The sequence below is a fragment of the Bos indicus x Bos taurus genome, chromosome 24, assembly GCF_003369695.1.
Source record: "Bos indicus x Bos taurus breed Angus x Brahman F1 hybrid chromosome 24, Bos_hybrid_MaternalHap_v2.0, whole genome shotgun sequence".
Lineage (NCBI taxonomy): Eukaryota > Metazoa > Chordata > Mammalia > Artiodactyla > Bovidae > Bos > Bos indicus x Bos taurus.
In genome coordinates, this window is record NC_040099.1 from 61079287 (window position 1) to 61100828 (window position 21542).

At 43.5% G+C, this 21542-nt stretch overlaps 1 protein-coding gene across 1 annotated transcript in view; it reads left to right on the forward strand.

Annotated features, from left to right (window-relative positions):
• ZCCHC2 (zinc finger CCHC-type containing 2) overlaps window positions 1-21542 on the forward strand; it is a 56602-nt gene that overhangs the window by 32098 nt on the left and 2962 nt on the right. The window contains exons 6-13 of the mRNA XM_027525963.1: window positions 1389-1483; window positions 4025-4108; window positions 5648-5705; window positions 7917-8052; window positions 9127-9191; window positions 9577-9671; window positions 16823-16951; window positions 20060-21364. Of these exons, the coding sequence (XP_027381764.1) occupies window positions 1389-1483; window positions 4025-4108; window positions 5648-5705; window positions 7917-8052; window positions 9127-9191; window positions 9577-9671; window positions 16823-16951; window positions 20060-21364 (1967 nt within the window). The remainder of the gene's footprint in view (window positions 1-1388; window positions 1484-4024; window positions 4109-5647; window positions 5706-7916; window positions 8053-9126; window positions 9192-9576; window positions 9672-16822; window positions 16952-20059; window positions 21365-21542) is intronic.

The following is a 21542-nucleotide window of genomic DNA, read 5'->3' on the forward strand; positions in this document are numbered from 1 at the left end:
CTGGGGTCTGCGTTCCCTTCCGCCTGCGCTGTGGATTAGGAAGATGACGGTGTGGTAGGGAAACGTGCATTTGGGGTTGGATGACGTCGTCATGTCAGATGCAATCTTGTTTTTTTTAATTGCACGAGTAGTTGATGGCCACTTTGTGTCCTGTTTGGGTGTAATTGCTCTCTTGTGGCCCTGCAGCAGTGAATCTGACGAGCCTGTATGCTGATTACAAGTCCCTGCCTTGTACTCAACATGACTGTACTTCTGACCAATTAGTTGGTTTGTAAACATAACGATAAATAGAAGCCTTTGGATTTTAATCCCCAGCCTTTGGTAGTGTGTTCAGACCTGGAAGTTTAGATGAGTGCCATACTAGGCGTCTGTTTCTCGCCCATCTCTCCATTTCCCCCTTTGTCTTCCTGTCCAATGTTTACCTCCACATTTTGAGTTCCAATAAGAAGTTTTGTCTAATGCATAAGGACGCTTCGGTCCATAAGGGTCAGCTCTTGGTATGGTATTTGATAATTTTGTAACTAATCAGAATGGTAGGTCTGAAACCTTGGGGAGTCAATAAGAACTAAAGTTTTGAATGAGCACTTAAAGTATTCAAAAGCAATGAAAAGGGATTTGTATGTTGAGCAGGGTGACAGTTAATGTGTGTGTACTACTTGAGTATCATAACCTTGAAGGATGTTGAAATTTCCTAAGAGGAAATTGGAGCCAAAAGGCCACATGCCTTGTTTAGGGTGATTCAGCTTGTAAGTGATTGAGCTGGTGTTCACATCCCAAGTAAACTTTCCATCAACTTTCCATCAGACTGTGCTGTAACTCTGCCCCTTTTGTAGGGAAGACCTCCACTTGGAATCCCCTAATGACATTAATAGAACACGAGGAAAGCTGTTTTTAAAGATAACAGCTTAGACTCATGGTGTGGTGCATACCGAGGTGACTCATCAGCCACGCGTGCCTGAGTCTGCAGCAGTACTTGTGACCAGCCTAGCGGCGTCTTCTAGCTTCCGGAACTCCCGCGCTCCAAACTTCCCGGTGTCTGTATTTTCAGGGGGTGGGACAGTTCCTTCATGGAACTGTGAAGAAGGGTGAAGAACCTGTAGTTGTTTTTCTGAGCAGAAAGGTGACTGCTAATAATACGTGTTGGGTCAGAATTGAAACCTTATCAGTAGATTATATAAAGTTGAAAATAAGCCTGTTTATTAGATTCTTGTAGATAAGTCTTTTATTCATTTCCTCCTATGGGGAATACATTAGCAAACACATATTCTTTTTCTTAGGAAAATAGTTTTTGTACCTGAATTAAACTGCCACGTGGTTTGTTTACCATCTCACCTATCTTGTGGGTTTATTGCATGAAATTAACCAGTCTCTTTTCTTTTTACATACAGGCAGCTATTTTCAACTTCATCACAAGCTTTTCTACAGAGTCAGAGAGTACACAGCTTTTTTCAGTCCATATCATCTGACCCTCTGCACAGCCTCAGTAAGTGTCTCTGCTCCTCCGTATAAATCTGACATTTTTCTGGCCTGGATTTCTTGCTATACCATGCCTCCCTGTATATGGGATTGCCATTTTAGTTAAGGTCAAGTGGCATACAAATTAGAAACATTGGTAGTTTTTAGTGAATTTTCACTGCAGTTTTAAAGAAAGTAACTTATAAAAGCTAATGTCACAAAACAGTAATGATCTGTATGTGAAAAAATGTATAAAAGAGTGGATATATGTATATGTATAACTGATTCACTTTGCTGTACAGCAAAAACTAACGGCTAAATCAGCTGTACTGTAATGAAAATTTTAAAAGAAAAAACGCTAACATCACAAAACAGGGGCCAAATATCTCAAACCCATGGGCCTTCTGGATCCTCAGGCCCCTTGATAGACTTGACTCACAGGTTGCCAAGACACTCTAGTGCAGCCTGGATGATGGATAACCTCTGACCTCTGCCCCTATTCCCATAAGGACCTCCCCAGCCTCCCAGGCTGGAAGCTCGGGCCTCACCCTCTTCACGTTTCCCCTTCATATCCAGTCGTTTAAGGACCAAGCCATGCCAGACAGAGGACGTCTTCCTTCTTACCTTCTCACCAGTCCCATTGCCAGGCCTGTTTTTCATGCACAGACTGTACAAAGCCTCACTTCTCTCCGACTCTAGTTTCTTGCTCCACTGTAACCTGCCCCAGGATTGTCTTGGGGATCAGTTTGTTAATCCTCTTGTTATTGTTCAGTCATTAAGTTGTGTCCAGCTCTGTGACACCGTGGACTGCAGCACACTAGGCTCCCCTGTCTTTCACTGTCTCCTGGAGTTTGCTCAAATTCATATCCATTGAGTCAGTGACGCTGTCTAACCATCTCATCCTCTGTTGTCCCCTTCTCCTTTTGCCTTCAATCTTTCCCAGCATCAGAGTCTTCCATGAGTCAGCTCTTTGCACCAGGTGGCCAAAGTACTGGAGCTTCCATCCACCCTCTATTCAGAGCGTTAAACACCTGCTGTGAGGCTCAGGCCCTGTCCTGAGCATCCTTGAGCCTCCTCTCCCTGGCTTAAAGGGTTGGCAGCCACTCGGTACACCTGGCCATTTCCTATTCCAGGGTCTTGCTCTTTTGCACCCTTTTGTCACAGTCTGTTAAGATCACACCTGTTTTTTGGGACCCAGCTGGAATAACCACCTCACAAGGATATTTCCTGCCTCCTTGTATGTTCCTGTGGTCTGGTTCGCCCTCACGTTTCAGCATTCATCACAGTCTGCTTTGCGTTTGGTTTTGTACACATCTATCTCAGCTGCCTTTTCTAACAAATATTTTGCCAGTAACATCAAAATAGTCAGTGCTTTCTTCTTGAACCAAGTGTGATTTTTTTAAATGAATATCTATAAATAGCATCTGTTTAGTTCTGAAGAAGCATTGAAGCCTGAAGTTAAGCTTTTAATTCAGATTTTAGCAAGGCTGCCTAGGAAAATGTGCTCAAGTGAGTAGTATACACATAAATAAGAGGAAACTCATCTGGAGAGTTCGGCAGTTTGTAAATTACATGAGCAATGTTAAAGAGGCTGGTGGATTTTTAAGATCTCAAATTGTATGAAATCAAGATAGTGTATTAAAAGACATGTTTTGAAATCATGGAAAATCTCAAGTTATTTCACCAAAGAACATATTGTTGGCAAAGTTCATTTTGCAGCCACTCATTTAAGAAAGGGCTTCTCTAGTAGCTCAGACAGTAAAGCATTCACCTGCAATGCAAGAGACCTAGGTTCGATCCCTGGGTTGGGAAGATCCCCTGGAGAAGGAAATGACAACCACTCTAGGATTCTTGCCTAGAGAATTTCATGGACAGAGGAGCCTGGCGGGCTACAGTCTGTGGGGTTGAACAGAGTCAGACATGACTGAGTGACTAACACACACACTTCTAAGAAACAACAGTTCCATACTCCTCCTGCGTCCCTGCAATAGCAATATTCCACATTCTGACATCCAAGAAAACAGGTGTTAGACACCCAAATGACTTAAAATGGTAACCTCTGCAAGCCCACTGCTCTGTCTGTAACGGAGAAGCAATCCGTCTCGTACAGTGTGTTCCGAGGGCCTGGGCTGGCCCATGAGCGCTGAGCACGTGTCTGGAGGAGGAGCAGGAGCGGGAGATGTTGTGCGCTGCTGCGGCAGCCTGATGTCACCGCACTGTCCTGTCATTCATAAAAAGGGCACGAAACTGACACAGCACAGACACTTAGAAGCGCCAGCCAGTCCATCTCCTCATTGTGCACCGGGCACACGGGCAGGCAGACTCGCCCAGTTGTTCCAGTCCTGTGACTTCTAGGGGGAGAGCTGGCTGCGTGGCTCAGGGCCCCGACTCCCAGCCTGATGCTCTGTGCCAGGTCTCCTTGCTTTCTTCAGAGTCCCAACTACTGGAGACGCTCTCTGTACCATTAACTCCAACTCTCAGCTTCTGTGGGAGAAAAGTAATCATTACACTGGTATATCTCACTATGATAACTTCCCTGAAAGTTAATGATATTTAATACTTCCTGCAGATAACTTACAGTCCTCTCTGAAGACCTCCAAGATACTAGAACACTTGAAAGAAGACAGCTCGGAAGCATCAAGTCAAGAAGAAGGTAAGCGTTGATTCCCTGGGATGAGTCATTCTGCACAGTGTTGTTGCAGGGGAAGGTAAACAGGCCGTCAGCACAGACCGAGGATCCGAGAGACAGACGTGTGGGGACTTGGTGTGTGAAAGGTGGTGTTTCAGAGAACCATCAAAGTGTGTGTGAGCAGTGGTACCGGCTGGCTTTCCAGTTGGGAAAAATTATATAATTAGATCCCTACTTCTGTCGCGCACAGAACGTTTCAAGTGAATAGCACATTATATGTAACATATGTAAACTTAATGTAAAATATAAAACTTGAGTTTTCAAAGGTTAGTACTCTGGGACAAGAAGGCTTTCCAGACAAGACAGAGCAGCATGGCCATAGGGGAGATCTTTCTGTTCTAAGTTAAAGCTTAACATGTGACAGAAAGCCACACTGAAGACATTTGCAGGGTATTTACAGGTGAAGACTCCAGCCAGGACTATACAGTCTTCAAAAATCCTTGAGAAAATCAGTCTGGTCAACAACAAAGGGAAAGATAAAAATAGGCAATTCACAGAAGAACCTTGAATGGTTCCGCCCCCTGAGTAGTCCAGAAAATGCAAATGAAAAACAATGAGAAATTTTTCTCATTGTCATCTCATTATCATCAAAGAGATATCCAGAGATATCCAGATTTCATACCCATCAGACTGGCAGACCTTTTTCAAGTTTGGGAATTATCAAGGATATGAAGTAAGGGGAATTCTCACCACTGTCAATGGAGTTTAAATGGGTGCAAGTGTTTTGGACAGAATTCGACGCTGTCGTGCAGTGGGAGGCGGTCCCTGCTGCTCCCCAGCATTTCTGCTTCTGTGAACATTGTTGCCCGTGGGCTCAGGGGCCAGGACTCGGGCCGTCCCGGCAGGCTGTGGGGGAACGGCAGAGCCCTGAATGTGACCCGAACGTTTCAAATGTTGATAAAGTTATGAATAGATTGAGGCACGTTCATGCTGGGTGGCAGTTAAAATAAAGGATATTTAGAGTATACTCAACCATGTGGCACCACTGTGTGTGTGAATGCACGGATGGGTGGTTAAACACGCGCGCCTCAGCTAACCTCTGGGGGGAGGGACTGGATGCAATGGAGGGAGGCATGTAATTGTTCCCAGATGTTTCCTTTCTTAATAAAAAGAGGAAAATACAGAGATATCCAGGAGGTGGGTACATGGGTGTTGGTTTTATTAATATGTATTTTTATGATATATGAGACACTTCATTTGCCTAATGGTTAAAAAAAAAGGCCTGAAATTCAATGTTGTGGTTTTACAGTTTAATGCTTATAGTCAACTTTTGTAGTTTTGGACAAATTTGATCTGCTGTTAGGTGGAATGTGTTTGAGAGGCTATTTAAGGACGTTCGTCACTGACTGTGTCTTTGGAAATTGTCTCTTTGAGGAATTTTCCGTGAGCTTGGAAGCGCTCTGGGTGGTCTGTGAACACTGTCACGGTCATAAATCAGCTGTGGGCTCCGTTTGCATTTTGCAGAAGGGTGTGGTGTAATGATTGTTTTTTCCTCCACTCCAGATGTGTTACAGCACACTGCGATCCACAAGAAGCACGCTGGCAGAGGCCCGCTTGTGCAGTAGGTATCTCTCTCCCAAACCCTGAAGGCGCTGTGTGCTTGTGAATCACTGTCCTGTGTACTTACTGAGATTCAGTTACCATTCTGCCATTTGACTGCTTGCTCGTTATTTGTATCAGCTTTAGCTCGCTCTCCTTGCTTTCGGGTGTTTTTTTTGTTGTGCTCTTCTCTTGTATCAGCCACGATGGTTGTGCATGCGCTGTTTCTCAATGCTTGCGGTGGTTACCTGAGGTTTTGTTCTGCGTTGGCAGCTTATGAAGGCCTGACCCCAGTTGTGCTTGTACCACCTCCCACGTGAGGACCTTCATCACTGTCTTCACTTACCTCCTCCTAGCTTACAGACTGTGTCTGTCATGTGTCTTAATTCTCTTTTAAACCTCATGAAGCCTTTTTTTCATTCATCATTTAGATACTACCATTCCATTGTTCTTCATTCCTTCCAGTGTGTCTGAGCATCCTTCTAACTAAAGAACACTTGAGAATCTCCTATTTCATTGTGTGCCAGTGATGAGTTCACTTTGTTTTTCTCAAGAAGAAATGTCCCTCTCGCCTTCCTTTTTGAAAGACACTTTGCAGATAGGACATAGGACTGCAGGCGGGTCATCACTTCCTGCAGCTCCGAGCGCCTGGGTCACCGTCTCCAGGCCTGTGCTTTTGGTCCCTCACTTCATCTCCTCTCAGCCCGGTTTGATTTCTGCCTCAAAGCACTTAAAATCGTCTGTGTGACTTCCGACCCTCTCCCACAGCCGCAGTCCTCTCCAGGCTCCCGCCACGAGCCTGTTGGCTCTTGGCCCAGGGTTCTGTGTGGGTGCTCTGGGCCTGTGTGGCCCTGGAACCGGCCAGCTCAGAGCGGGAAGTTCCTTCGCCCAGGGCTGTGCCCTCACTGGTGGGGAGCTCCGGTTCCTGCCCCTGGGGAGGTAGCTGTGGGAGTCCCAGGGGGCTTGAGCCTCTGTAGCTCGTGGCGGCGGCCCCAGTGACAGCACCACAGGCTGGCTTCTCCTCCTCCCATCTGACTTGCCCCTCTCCTTCCTTGCTCCTGCTTCCCAGATGCCCGGCCATGTCAACCACGTCACCCAGACTCTGCTTCTGGGGGGAGCTCAAGACCGCAGGTAGCCATTGTCTCCATCCTATTACTCTCTGAAGGTTAGGGGGCTTCTCCAAACCCAGACTGTGTGTTTGAATTTTCCCATTGTCTGGTTTTCAGCAGTTCCCTGTGATGAGTTTGCAGCTTTCTTTGAGTGAGCCCCTCCTCTGTGGCCCTGGGCGCCCACAGGCCAGGCTTTCCGCCACATCGTGCGTGCTCTCTCAAGCTTCTTCTGCTGCTACATTTTTCCCCTTTCCATGCCCCAGTCTATTTTCTCATGACCAGATTTCCTCTTCACTGAGTTTTTTCATCTGTTTCCATCCATTGAATTCCTGCTGCTAAGTCGCTTCAGTCATGTCCGACTCTGTGCGACCCCACAGACGGCAGCCCACCAGGGTCCCCCGTCCCTGGGATTCTCCAGGCAAGAACACTGGAGTGGGTTGCCATTTCCTTCTCCAGTGCATGAAAGTGAAAAGTGAAAGTGAAGTCGCTCAGTCGTGCCTGACTCTTAGCGACCCCATGGACTGCAGCCTACCAGGCTCCTCTGTCCATGGATTTTCCAGGCAAGGGTACTGGAGTGGGGTGCCATTGTCTTTCCTAATTTATTTTATAGTTCTAGAATTTAAATTTGATTCCTTTTTCTATTTTCCAGTATTCCTCCAAAGTTCTGTCATCCTGTAGCTCTTGACCAGTGTTGAGCACTGTTAGTTTAGAGTCCGTGTCCGGTAATTCTCTGGATTCTCTCTGAGTCTGTTTCTGTGGCCTGTTCCTCTTGATTTCCAGTCACATTATGCTGTCCCTTCCCTTGCCTTAGACACACACCGTCCATAGCGATTGTCTCAAGATCGGGGTTAGTACCCCGGCTGTGAGCCATGTGGAATGAGTCCAGAGACAGACTGTGCCTTTGTCAAGCTCCGCAGAGACAGGTATTAATTAATAAGTAGGTAAGAATGCTATGTACTGGCTTATTTTCATAGTGTACTTTTTTCCTTAGAGCTATTGCAAGGCATTCTATAAAAAACTAACGTACTGAAGAAAGGGTTGCCATCGCTTCTTCACTGTATGCTCAGTAGTTGGGATTTCTGAGGACAGAGCTTCACACTGGCACAAACTCTTTCTTTTGCTAGCACTGTCGGTGCAGGTTGTTCCCCGGTGGACACGCTCCCCGTGCAGTATGCTGAGCAGAATGGGGTCATGGATTGGAGGAAGCCAACCTGTGCCACCGTTCAGCACCAGGAGCAGTGTGTGGCCTTAGTCGACCAGGTACGGGGGTTGTTTTGTCTTCCGCCATGCTGATCAGGCGGTGTTACTGCATGTGAGTCAAGTTCCTTAAGCACTGTGAGGTCTGCTAGTGTATCTGGTAAGAAGAAACGAAGGAACATTTCAATGTAAGACTTTGAAGTTAATTGGTATACATGACCTAAGCTCCTCTGGGACCTGAAGAAGTGTATTTATATCAGTTTTAGTACTCAGAAATACTAATACATTTTATTGTGATGATGCCGGAAATGATTCACTAGGGATACACCGTTATGCCACGTTTTTTGCTTTGAAAGAATTATTCACATTTTGGTCCCTGTCTCGCTGTGGAGATGTGAACTCTGAAAAGTCTCTTCCCTCGTGACTTGTTGGGCCAGTTTCCCAGCACTCCCAAACGTGATTAGGAAGTACTCGCTTTTCATTGCTGGTGTAGTCGGAGAGCCGCATGCTCCCCAGTGAGTTTAGGGCCATGGCACTGCCAGTACAGGGGCGATGCTTAGTGGGACCGCTCTGGAGAGAACCACCTTCTCTAGAAAATGGATCTGTATTACTGGCTAACACTCAGGTCCAGATGTGAACCTTTATTGGGATGTGTTTTATGAACTAAAGCATTAAAACATACTTTGAGAAATTGTGTTATTAAAGTCATGCTCACTGATGGCTGATTCTCAGGTCCACCTGACTGTTGTGTGTCTTCATCTGCCTCGGGGCCTCTACCTTTTCTTCTTAGAGTCAACACAATCATGTGTTCTACCGACCTGAACTTGAGAAGACTAGTAAACCTGTAGCAAATACCAGTTACTTGATTGTATTTTTTTAGTGACAAAAAGAAAACAATCCATTTTATTAATAAAAGCAAAATACAGAATAGGTATTTTTCTCATGATTAAGTATTTGTCAGAAAATATGCAAATTTTAGTGGACCAAGTAGGTAACTTCAAAAAAGATAGAAAATAAAAATGTGTTAGAATACACAACTGGGGTTGTGTCATTTTAGTGTCTTGTATCAGAATACGAGGATGCCTCCTTGAGTGTGGCCGTGCTTTGGTCCAGTTACTTTTTTATTCTTTTCCGTAGCATTCAACTGAAAAACGAAGTTTATCTTCGATAAGTAAGAAGAAAGGAAAGCCACAAATTGAAAAGTAGGTTTAATTTAATGTTTCTAGTAATAGAAATTGGTCAGAGAAGACAACATCTGATAATAGACCTGTTTAGTTTATGTAGTATAAATAGTATTTTTATATTAGTTTTCTTTTTATTTTTACTCTGGACTTCTTTTTTTTAGTTCTAGATAATCAACACATGTACATAATAAAAACAAGGCTGTTGTCATGTATCATATTCAGTTTGGAGGGGCACAGTTTCCAGTCCTGCACACTGAAGGGTAGATCTTGCATTCACATATACCTTACTAAACTTTTTTTTTAATTATTAAAAAAATTGAGGGGAATTTTATTAGTGTTGTACTTAATGTGTTCTCTAGGGACTGTTAAAAAAATGTTGGTAACATGTATACTTTTGGCTTAGGGAGAAAATTAAGAAAACTGACAGTAGATTGAATAGTAGAATAAATGGTATTCGAATCTCTGCTCTTCCGCACACCCACGGTGGTTCTGTGAAAGGTAAGGGAGTTTTTCTTTCAATTACACATCACCTAAATATATTTAGCAGGGTACCTATTAGAGTGGGTGTTGAGCTGTTGTGTCAAAGCCTCACACACATTTTCCCTGCATTGATGTGAGTAGTAATTTCTGAATTAACTCCATGAATACTTCAGACGTATTTAATGCAGGAAATCTGGTCTGGCCTCGGAGGTGAAGGGACGTCTGCCGCAGCTACACTCCGGCCCCTTTCCCTCCCCCTGGCAGCAGCGGTCTCGTCATGGGTTTCCTCTTCAGCTACTCCCTGCTCCAGAGCAGAGGCCACAAGACCTGAGGGGTCTATCCAGCCTCACAGAAGCCTGTACTCTTGTGTTAAAGTCATCTTAAAAAATCTTATTGACTCTTTCAAGCTTTAATGACCATCCTTTGTGGAGGTTTATGGGAATCACAAGCTGAAGTCAAGATTTCCGGGAGAAATATCAGCAACCTCAGATATGCAGATGATACTACTCTTAGGGCAGAAAGTGAAGAGGAACTAAAGAGCATCTAGCTGAAAGTGAAAGAGGGGAGTGAAAAAGCTGGCTTGAAACTCAGCATTCAAAACGTGAGATCATGGCATCCTGTCCCATCACTTCATGGCAGACAGAAGGGGAAAAAGTGGAATCAGTGACAGGTTTTCTTTTCTTGGGCTCCAAAATCACTGCAGATGGTGACTGCAGCCATGAAATGAAAAGACACTTGCTCCTTGGGAGAAAAGCTGTGAAAAACCTAGACAGCGTATTAAAAACCAGAGACATCGCTTTGCCAGCAAAGGTCCATCTAGTCAAGGCTATGGTTTTTCCAGTGGTCATTTATGGGTGTGAGAGCTGGACCATAAGAAGGACCTTGAGAAGACTGAGCGCTGAAGCATTGATGCTTTCAAACCATGGTGTTAGAGAAGACTCTCGAGAGTCCCTGGGACTACAGGGAGAGCAGAGAAACGTGGGGGGCCAACTCATTGGAGTAACTTTTCGTGTTGTAACACTGCAGTGTCTGAGATTCCCGTGGTGATGGCAGCTGAAAGAAGGAGGCGCTGCTGAAACAAGGGGACAGGAGTTCTCGGTGGACGATTAGAAACAGCCGCTGCCGGGACTCCCTGTCTGTTTGCTCCTGGTTCGTTCTCTGCACTGCCTTCTAAGCCACATGCTAAATCAGGTCATCTCGAGCTAAGATTCCTGTCAGGTATACGCCACCCTCGTAACATCACTCTGGTCTCATATGATGTGGGAACTACATCCAAAAAGTTAGTAATGGTTTCTTCCCTTTGAGCTTCATATTTTCAGAGATGTACGTGGACTTTGATCTCAGACAGGTGTAGGTTTGCGTCTTTACCACCCCCCTAGTTTCTTAAATTTGTAAAAGAAGAATAATATCCACCTCATCAGATTGTAAGACTTAAATGTGACAACATGTGAAAAGCATTTGGCTTGCATCAAGTACCAAGGTGTTCAGTCATGTAATTCCTTTTGCCTCTTATAATAAGTTAGAAGAAAACATACGCTGTCTAGGTTAAGAACTTTGGATAATCGATCAGACTCTTAATTCCTTTCTTTATTTTCAAATATTATGAAAGTACAACCTCAGGATTTTTAATTCAAAATTAACCTTATTCTTTCTTGTTCTCTCTCTATGCCACTGATTCATATGTGTGTGTATATATATATTTTTTATTTATAGAGTAAACTATAAATAAAAAATACTTTGTGAAACTGCTGTCAGGTGTAGCTGAGATGTTTGCTGACCGCAGGTTAAAGATAAAACCCTCTGTTTATTAATCCCTTTGAAATACTGAGGAATTACCTTTAAGGGTTTTTAACAGAACAAGCACACAGTTAGTAAATGTAGATGCCATATTGAAGCTGAAAATATTGGGTCCTTTGATTCATGGATTGTCCAGATTTTTAAATAACTCAGTTTGAGATAAGTGTTTGTAACTTAAAATTTAACTTCTATTTTGGGTAAAATACATTTATGTAGTTCAAAATTCTGAAGGTACAAAAGGGAACAAAATAAGTCTCCCCGTCCGCCTGTATGTTGTCTTCTCCCCGAAACAGTCAGTGCTGTTCATCATCTGTGTTTTCACAATATTTGCTTTTAAAATCTCAAGCTTTAAATCTTTCTACTAAAGAGAAGGATGCCTTACCTCACTTACAGTATGAAGAACTTTATCCTATTGCATCGCCCATGTTTCTTCCACCCCATTTTTCTGTTGGCTGATTGTGGCACCAAAAATTTGGGGTTGACCTCTCAATTTATTTTAGATTATAATGATTTAAAGACCTTCATCTTCCTTTAATAACTCATTGCGGGTCTGTCGTCTGATGGGTCTAAATGGTTCTTAAGTCTGTCTAGCTTCTTTTTATCCATAAATACTAATAACTAGATTTTTATCATTAGAATAGTGGCTAGCGTAAGTTTTTTCCTCTTTGTCGTCTTAATAACGTGGCACCCTGTCCCATCACTTCATGGCAAATAGAAGGGGAAAAGTGGAATCAGGGAAAACAATAAGTAAAAAAGTTTATCAGTTCAATTCAGTTGCTCAGTTGTGTTCGACTCTTTGCAACCCCACGGACTGCAGCATGCCAGGCTTCCCTGTCCATTACCAACTCCCAGAGCTTGCTCAAACTCATGTCCATCAAGTCAGTGATGCCTTCCAACCATCTCATTCTGTCGTCCCCTTCTCCTGCTGCCTTCAATATTTCCTACCATTGGAGTCTTTTCCAGTGAATCAGTCCTTTGCATCATGTGGCCAAAGTATTAGAACTTTAGCTTCAGCATCAGTCCTTCCAAAGAATATTCAGGACTGATTTCCTTTAGGATTGACTGGTTTGATCTCCTTTCAGTCCAAGAGACTCAAGAGTCTTCTCCAACACCACAGTTCAAAAGCATCAATTCTTCGGTGCTCAGCTTTCTTTATGGTCCAACTCTCACATCCATACATGACTACCAGAAAAACCATAAGCTTTGACTAGATGGACCTTTATTGGCAAAATAATGTCTCTGCTTTTTAATATGCTCTGTAGGTTGGTCATAGTTTTTCTTCCAAGGAGCAAGTGTCTTTTAATTTCGTGGCTGCAGTCACCATCTGCAGTGATACTGAAGCCCAAGAAAATAGTCTGTCACAGTTTCTATTGTTTCCCCATCTATTTGCCATGAAGTGATGGGTCGGATGCCATGATCTTAGTTTTTTGAATGTTGAATTTTTTATATTTCTGTTTAAAAGGGCAGTTTGTGGAATAGCCTTTGGCATAGTTAATGATCCTTACCTTCCTCACCTTCTGAATTCAGAGGATCACATTTCTTTTTTATTATAAAAATTCCAAAGAATCCACACAATTCTAAAGCACCTGGATTGTCAAAAACAGGAAATTATGTTCACTATAGATTTAGATTTATGTATGTATTTCTTTGAAAATTGCAAATTAATCTATGACAGTTGAGTGATTAAAATATTTACTAGCTATATAATGTAAAGAAATTAATGGAATAAATTATTTCATTCTGAGAAATAGCTGCCTCACCTCCTTTTTTTTTTTTTAAGCATTCTGAAGCTTACCCTGTGAAGTATCAAAGGCTTCACTGCATGATAGTGAGCTCACTCTACCCAAGTGGTTTGGTGGTGGTGGCGTTTTTTTTTTTATTCCCAGTCCATCATTTATTTCTGCTTAGAACTCAGGGGCTACTCAGTCTACTTCATGGGAAGCAATTTAATCTTTTCAAATATTTCAGGCATGGAAATTTTAACTGAAAGGCATTTTTGGCAGTCAGTTGTATTCTTGAGTTGTTGTTTTATTTTATTTTATTTATTCTTTTTTTTAAGAAAGAATTTTATAGTATACTCTGAGGAGTTTTTATTTAACTTAAGAAGCGGTTCGATGTGGTAGTATTAGGCAGACCCTACAAAGAACGTTAATTCTGATTTTTAAAGTCAATAAGATTGACTATTTTCTCTGCCTTTGTTTTACGAATGTATTTGTCAATTATTTTCAGTTAAAATTGTGTTTCAGTAATGGACTTTTACCTTGGTCAAGGGCCAGTTTTTATTACATAATTATAGAAAAACTGAAAAAAAATTTACAAACTGTAATTTCTGATGGTTCAGTTCAGAAATTTATTTATTTTTTTTTTTCTTCCACCCTCTCCCTCTCCCACAGAGTCCATAAGCCTGTTCTATACATCAGTGTCTCTTTTGCTGTCTCGTATACAGGGTTATCGTTACCATCTTTCTAAATTCCATATATATGCGTTAGTATACTGTATTGGTGTTTGTCCTTCTGGCTTACTTCACTCTGTATAATAGGCTCCAGTTTCATCCACCTCATTAGAACTGATTCAAATGTTTTCTTTTTAATGGCTGAGTAATACTCCATTGTGTATATGTACCACAGCTTTCTTATCCATTCATCTGCTGATGGACATCTAGGTTGTTTCCATGTCCTGGCTATTATAAACAGTGCTGCGATGAACATCGGGGTACACGTGTCTCTTTCCCTTCTGGTTTCCTCAGTGTGTATGCCCAGCAGTGGGATTGCTGGATCATAAGGCAGTTCTATTTCCAGTTTTTTAAGGAATCTCCACACTGTTCTCCATAGTGGCTGTACTAGTTTGCATTCCCACCAACAGTGTAAGAGGGTTCCCTTTTCTCGACACCCTCTCCAGCATTTATTATTTGTAGACTTTTGGATCGCAGCCATTCTGACTGGTGTGAAATGGTATCTCATAGTGGTTTTGATTTGCATTTCTCTGATAATGAGTGATGTTGAGCATCTTTTCATGTGTTTGTTAGCCATCTGTATGTCTTCTTTGGAGAAATGTCTGTTTAGATCTTTGGCCCATTTTTTGATTGGGTCATTTATTTTTCTGGAGTTGAGCTGTAGGAGTTGCTTGTATATTTTTGAGATTAGTTGTTTGTCGGTTGCTTAATTTGCTATTATTTTCTCCCATTCTGAAGGCTGTCTTTTCACCTTGCTAATAGTTTCCTTTGATGTGCAGAAGCTTTTAAGTTTAATTAGGTCCCATTTGTTTATTTTTGCTTTTATTTCCAATATTCTGGGAGGTGGGTCATAGAGGATCCTGCTGTGATGTATGTCAGAGAGTGTTTTGCCTATGTTCTCCTCTAGGAGTTTTATAGTTTCTGGTCTTACGTTGAGATCTTTAATCCATTTTGAGTTTGTTTTTGTATATGGTGTTAGAAAGTGTTCTAGTTTCATTCTTTTACAAGTGGTTGACCAGATTTCCCAGCACCACCCATGGTTGAATGGAATTGTTAAAGAGATTGTCTTTAATCCATTGTATATTCTTGCCTCCTTTGTCAAAGATAAGGTGTCCATATGTGCGTGGATTTATCTCTGGGCTTTCTATTTTGTTCCATTGATCTATATTTCTGTCTTTGTGCCAGTACCATACTGTCTTGATAACTGTGGCTTTGTAGTAGAGCCTGAAGTCAGGTAGGTTGATTCCTCCAGTTCCATTTTTCTTTCTCAAGATCGCTTTGGCTATTCGAGGTTTTTTGTTTTTCCATACAAATTGTGAAATTATTTGTTCTAGCTCTGTGAAGAATACTGTTGGTAGCTTGATAGGGATTGCATTGAATCTATAAATTGCTTTGGGTAGTATACTCATTTTCACTATATTGATTCTTCCAATCCATGAACATGGTATATTTCTCCATCTATTAGTGTCCTCTTTGATTTCTTTCACCAGTGTTTTATAGTTTTCTATATATAGGTCTTTAGTTTCTTTAGGTAGATATATTCCTAAGTATTTTATTCTTTTCGTTGCAGTGGTGAATGGAATTGTTTCCTTAATTTCTCTTTCTGTTTTCTCATTATTAGTGTATAGGAATGCAAGGGATTTCTGTGTGTTGATTTTATATCCTGCAACTTTACTATAATCATTGATCAGTTCTAGTAATTTTCTGGTGGAGTCTTTAGGGTTTTCTATGTAGAGGATCATGTCATCTGCAAACAGTGAGAGTTTTACTTCTTCTTTTCCAATTTGGATTCCTTTTATTTCTTTTTCTGCTCTGATTGCTGTGGCCAAAACTTCCAAAACTATGTTGAATAGTAATGGTGAAAGTGGGCACCCTTGTCTTGTTCCTGACTTTAGAGGAAATGCTTTCAGTTTTTCACCATTGAGGATAATGTTTGCTGTGGGTTTGTCATATATAGCTTTTATTATGTTGAGGTATGTTCCTTCTATTCCTGCTTTCTGGAGAGTTTTTATCATAAATGGGTGTTGAATTTTGTCAAAGGCTTTCTCTGCATCTATTGAGATAATCATATGGTTTTTGTTTTTCAATTTATTAATGTGGTGTATTACATTGATTGATTTGCGGATATTGAAGAATCCTTGCATCCCTGGGATAAAGCCCACTTGGTCATGGTGTATGATCTTTTTAATGTGTTGTTGGATTCTGATTGCTAGAATTTTGTTTAGGATTTTTGCATCTATGTTCATCAGTGATATTGGCCTGTAGTTTTCTTTTTTTGTGGGATCTTTGTCAGGTTTTGGTATTAGGGTGATGGTGGCCTCATAGAATGAGTTTGGAAGTTTACCTTCCTCTGCAATTTTCTGGAAGAGTTTGAGCAGGATAGGTGTTAGCTCTTCTCTAAATTTTTGGTAGAATTCAGCTGTGAAGCCGTCTGGACCTGGGCTTTTGTTTGCTGGAAGATTTTTGATTACAGTTTCAATTTCCGTGCTTGTGATGGGTCTGTTAAGGTTTTCTATTTCTTCCTGGTCGAGTTTTGGAAAGTTGTACTTTTCTAAGAATTTGTCCATTTCTTCCTCGTTGTCCATTTTATTGGCATATAATTGTTGATAATAGTCTCTTATGATCCTTTGTATTTCTGTGTTGTCTGTTGTGATCTCTCCATTAGGAAGAAATGAAGAACCCCAGGGTTAGTAGAAGGAAAGAAATCTTAAAAATTAGAGCAGAAATAAATGCAAAAGAAACAAAAGAGACCATAGCAAAAATCAACAAAGCCAAAAGTTGGTTCTTTGAAAGGATAAATAAAATTGATAAACCATTAGCCAGACTCATCAAGAAACAAAGGGAGAAAAATCAAATCAATAAAATCAGAAATTTATTTAACTGAACAATTCTGCTTTTTATAAAACCATGTAATTTTCAGATGTGAGTTTGGACATTGGATCTGGACATGACACGTGTGGAGAGACATCTTCAGAGAGTTACAGCTCTCCTTCTAGCCCCCGACATGATGGAAGAGAGAGTTTTGAAAGTGAAGAAGAAAAAGACAGAGGTTTGCTCTTTGGAAGGGTGTGGGGGAGGCAGAGGGAAATGTGTGCTCTTAAAATCTGTCAAACAACTATTTTTATGGTACTGAAAATGTCATTATTGACTTTAAATTTAATTGGTATAACAGGTGTCTTAAAGACCATTAACTTAGCAGTTTCTAGTAATGTTGATTTTTTAAACCTGTTTCACTGGAAATGATATTAAAGAGAAAGACAGTCATAACAAAATACAGAGTAGGTGTAGAAAGATTGAAAATTGCATATTGTTTGATGGACATATAATTTTTATGTCTTCCTGATTGACCATTTTTATCATTATAAGTATCCTTTGTCTCTAATGGCAGATTTTGTCGTAACATCTGTTTTATCTGATGATAATACTGTAGCCACTTTAGCTCTCTCTTGGGTGTTTGCAGGATACCTCTTTTTCCATCCTTTTACCCTAAACGTTGTTTGTGTCTTTGATTCTAAAGTATGTCTCTTAAAGACATCTTATAGTTGGATGATGGTTTTTTTAAGCCATTCTGCCCATCTCTGCCATTTGGCTGACTTGTTTATGTATTTAAATTTACTGTAATTAATGATAAGGTAGGATTTATATCTGCCATTTTGTTTTCTGTATGTACTGTATCTTCAAATCCTCCTTACATGAAAGCTCAGAGTCAGCCAGAAGTAAGAACTGAGAGCCACCTTAGGTCTTTACTGTACAGGCCCACAGCCCTGCATATGAGCGTGGCCTTCTAAATTCCCAGGGATATATCCAAGCCACCTTAGGTCTTACTGGATGGGCCCACAGCCCTGCGTATGAGCATGGCCTTCTAGATTCCCAGGGATGTATCCAAGCCACCTTAGGTCTTTACTGGACGGGCCCACAGCCCTGCGTATGAGCGTGGCCTTCTAGATTCCCAGGGATATATCTAAGCTTTTCAGAGCTTCCTGTGGACATCTCATTCTTCAGTTTTTTCTTTTAAGTTTTTTGGTCAGGCTCTTGTTAGTCCCAACTAGTAATGCTACCTCAGGCAGCCATATTGTTAAACATTTGCCACTGATGGTGACAAATGCCCCATGGGTCAGCAGTTGTTAACCTGGCAGATTCAAGCTGTTAGTCACTCAGTCGTGTCTGACTCTTTGCCGCCTCATGGACTGTAGCCCACCAGGCTCCTCTGTCCATGGGATTTCCCAGGCAAGAATGCTGGAGTGGGTTGCCCTTCCTTCTCCGGGGGGTCTTCCCCACCCAGGGACTGGACTTGGGCCTACTGCACTGCAGGTGGCTTTGTTGGTGGTGGTGGTCATAATGGGGTTTTGTTAATAAGACGTTATACTTTTCAAAGTCATCTCAGAAAAGGAAAACCTATCTCTAAATTGCTAGATGAGTCCTTCTAATGAATGTTCAGAAAACCATTTGAGATCAGTTAAAATCATGGGGCCATTTGCTATGACTTAAGATGATTTAAACAAAGCCCAGTTCATTTAGAAATTTAACTGATCATCTGAAAAATGTTAACAGCTTCTTTTGAACTTAAATATTATTTTTAACTCCTACTCATGTGAAGGTACAGATACCGATATAATGCCTTAAGTAAGTTACTAATTGAATACTTTTTGTTTTGCAGAGTTTAACAAGGAACTCCTCAGTTATTAAGGGGAGTCTATATTAGAACCATTTGTTCATAAGTTGAATCTCTTCTAATAAAAATTATTGAGTTACTAGTATTGTTGTTTACATTCTATGTCACAAAATAGGTTCTATTTAACCTTTCTCCAGGAAGCATAGTATGATTTGTTTTTAGAATTGTTTCTAAAAGTTTTAGCTTCTTAGCTGAATATAGCTAGTTACTACCTTAATAAATATAAGCATTTTAACTACATAATGCAATTCTGCTTATATTTGTGAGCAAAAAAAATGCTAAATCAGGTGCTGCATTTAATTGGATGGTCTCAGTGCATAGCGCTGCAGGGTCTGGGTTATGAGAGTTAAAACTGAACTAAATCTTGCACTTTGCCCCCTTTACACCAAAAATCAAGAAACCCAGGGGAAGTCTCTATTGAATGTATTATGTTTGCAAGCATAAGAGTGCGGAAGAATGACGCAGTAATAAAAAGAAATGTGGCACAGCTTTGTGTCTGCCGCTCGGCCGTCCCCTTTAGGAGGAGCTGCCGCGCTCTCGCGCTTTCTTGCTTCTTGTGTTCTAGCGTTCACTTTATGACTGTAATGGTGGTTTTACATTTTCTTTCTCCCACCAAAGTATTTAAAAGGAAGACTATTCCACTCCAGGAAAACTGTCTTCCCTTCTCTATGTCTAGATGTTTAAATTAAATATAGTCTTGATTGAACTCCTTTAAATTGTATAATTTATGAGAGACAAATGTGAAGACCTCGCGTTTGGCAGGCAGTACAGCATATAAGTCAAATGAATTGCCTAAAATTGATTAAAGGTAAAAGATACCTGATCCCTTGTAATAAAGGTCTGTGTTTATACTGTGCTTCATCCAGGCGCCATTAACCTTTTGTGTCTTACCTGTCCAAGGGTTTTTTTGAGGTTTAATTTTTTTAGAGCGGTTTTGGATTTACAGTGAAATTGAGAGAAAGACACAGAAATTTCCTGTGTAGCCCCTCTTCTCACACGGTATGAACATCACTGACTGGAATGGCACATTTGTTTACCAAGGATGGAACCGACTTTGACACAAAACTGACTTTGACGCGTGATACGTGTAAGGGCACAGTCTTGTGGTGCACCTTCAGTGGCTCTGGGCAGATGTGTAAGGATACAGATTCACCTTCACTACATCATACAGTGTTTCCACGGCCCTGAAAATCCTCTGTGCTCTGCCTCCTCATCTTTCCCCCAGGGCTCCACCCCTGGCAACCACCAATCTTTTTATTGTCTCCTTGGTGTCTTGCCTTTTCCAGAATCTCCATAGTTTTCAAATAAAGTCCATAGAAAGCCAAAAATTAAAAGAAGGTTAGCTCAGTAGTCAGGACACTGAGGGGGATACATTTATTGGTTTTAAAAGTCAGGGTATATTTTTAGGTATACTTAAATTTTATTTCTAGCAGGATGGACGGGAGAGGATGCTTGTGTTAACATCTGTTTACATGTTTCCCTCAGACACAGACAGCAATTCCGAGGACTCTGGAAATCCCTCGACAACCAGGTTTACAAGTTACGGTTCTGTGGGCCAGACGGTCACGGTCAAGCCACCTGTTCAAATCGCTTCCTTAGGAAACGACAGTGCAGACCTTTTGGAAGATCCCTTAAGCTCAGCCAAGTATCAGCATATTTCTTTCATGCCAACTCTACACTGTGTCATGCACAATGGTGCCCAGAAGTCTGAGGTCGTGGTGCCTCCGCCCAAGTCTGCTGATGGCAAGACGATCGGGATGCTGGTCCCCGGCCCTGTGGCGCTCTCCGCCCTCCGGGAGCCTGCGGACCCCGCGCCCCTGGGCGCGCTTGGGCCAGCGGCGTCCGCCGGGGACTCGGAGAAGCCACTGGAGCTGCTGGCGGCCCCGCTGCCACTGCCCTCCGGCTTCCTCCCGCACGGCGGCGGCCCCGCGCTGCACCTCACCATCCAGAGGCTGAAGCTGCCGCCGGGCCCCCCCGAGAGCTGCGCCCTGAACCTGGCGCCGCCGCCCGCCGCGGGCCTGGGCGCGGGCTCCGCGAGCGCCGCCTTTGGCCCCGGCCCCGGGCCCTTCCCGGGCTCCCCCGTCGCTGCCACGGACCCTGTCCCAAAGGCCGCCTCACCGGCGGCGGGACTCTCTCCAATGGTGCCTCAGCTGGAGGGCGGCGCGGCAGCCGCGGCCCCGCCCGCCGGCGTGAAGGTGGTGGTCCCCGCGGCCGCGCCCGCCGCCTTCCCCGGGCCGGCCGCCACGAGCGCGCCGTCGGGCGCCCCGAGCCCCGCGCCCAGCGCGAGCCCCGCGCCCAGCACGGCGCAGGGCGACGGCGCCGCCTTCCTGGGCGCGGGCGCGCTGCTGGCCCCGGCCGGCGCCTGCGGCTCGTGCGGCCGGCGCTGCGGCTGCGGGGCCGGGCTGCCACTCGGCGGCTACTACTACCCCGGGCCGGCGCCCGGGCCGCTGTACCGCGTCTCGCCCTTCTTCAGCCTGCCCTCCCTCTGCAACGGCAGCTACCTCAGCCAGGCGCCCCAGGGCAGCGGCGGCCAGCTCCCCTTCTTCCTGCCTCAGGCCCCGTACGCCAGCGGGCTGGTGCATGACCCGGTGCTGGGCGGCCAGGCCGGCTACGGCGTGCAGCCGGTGGCGGGCTTCGGCCGGTTCTACCCCGTGTACCCGCACAGCGTGGTGGCCGGCTCGGGCGGCGCGGCGCCCAAGAAGAGCGGGAGCGCCTCGTGCTACAACTGTGGCGTGAGCGGACACCATGCGCAGGAGTGCAAGCAGTCGTCCATGGAGGCCGGCCCACAAGGTAATCACGAGAGCGCCCGGAGGACTTGTTTCTGAGGGGCCGGAGGCGTGCGGCTCCGTGGGAGCAGCAGGAGCCGCCGGTGTGTCCGCGGGCTGCGCGCGCAGCGACAGCCGAGAGGTGCAGGCGGCCAGACAGCGTAGACACAGGCCCCGCAGCTCAGGGCAGTTCAGAGGAATCC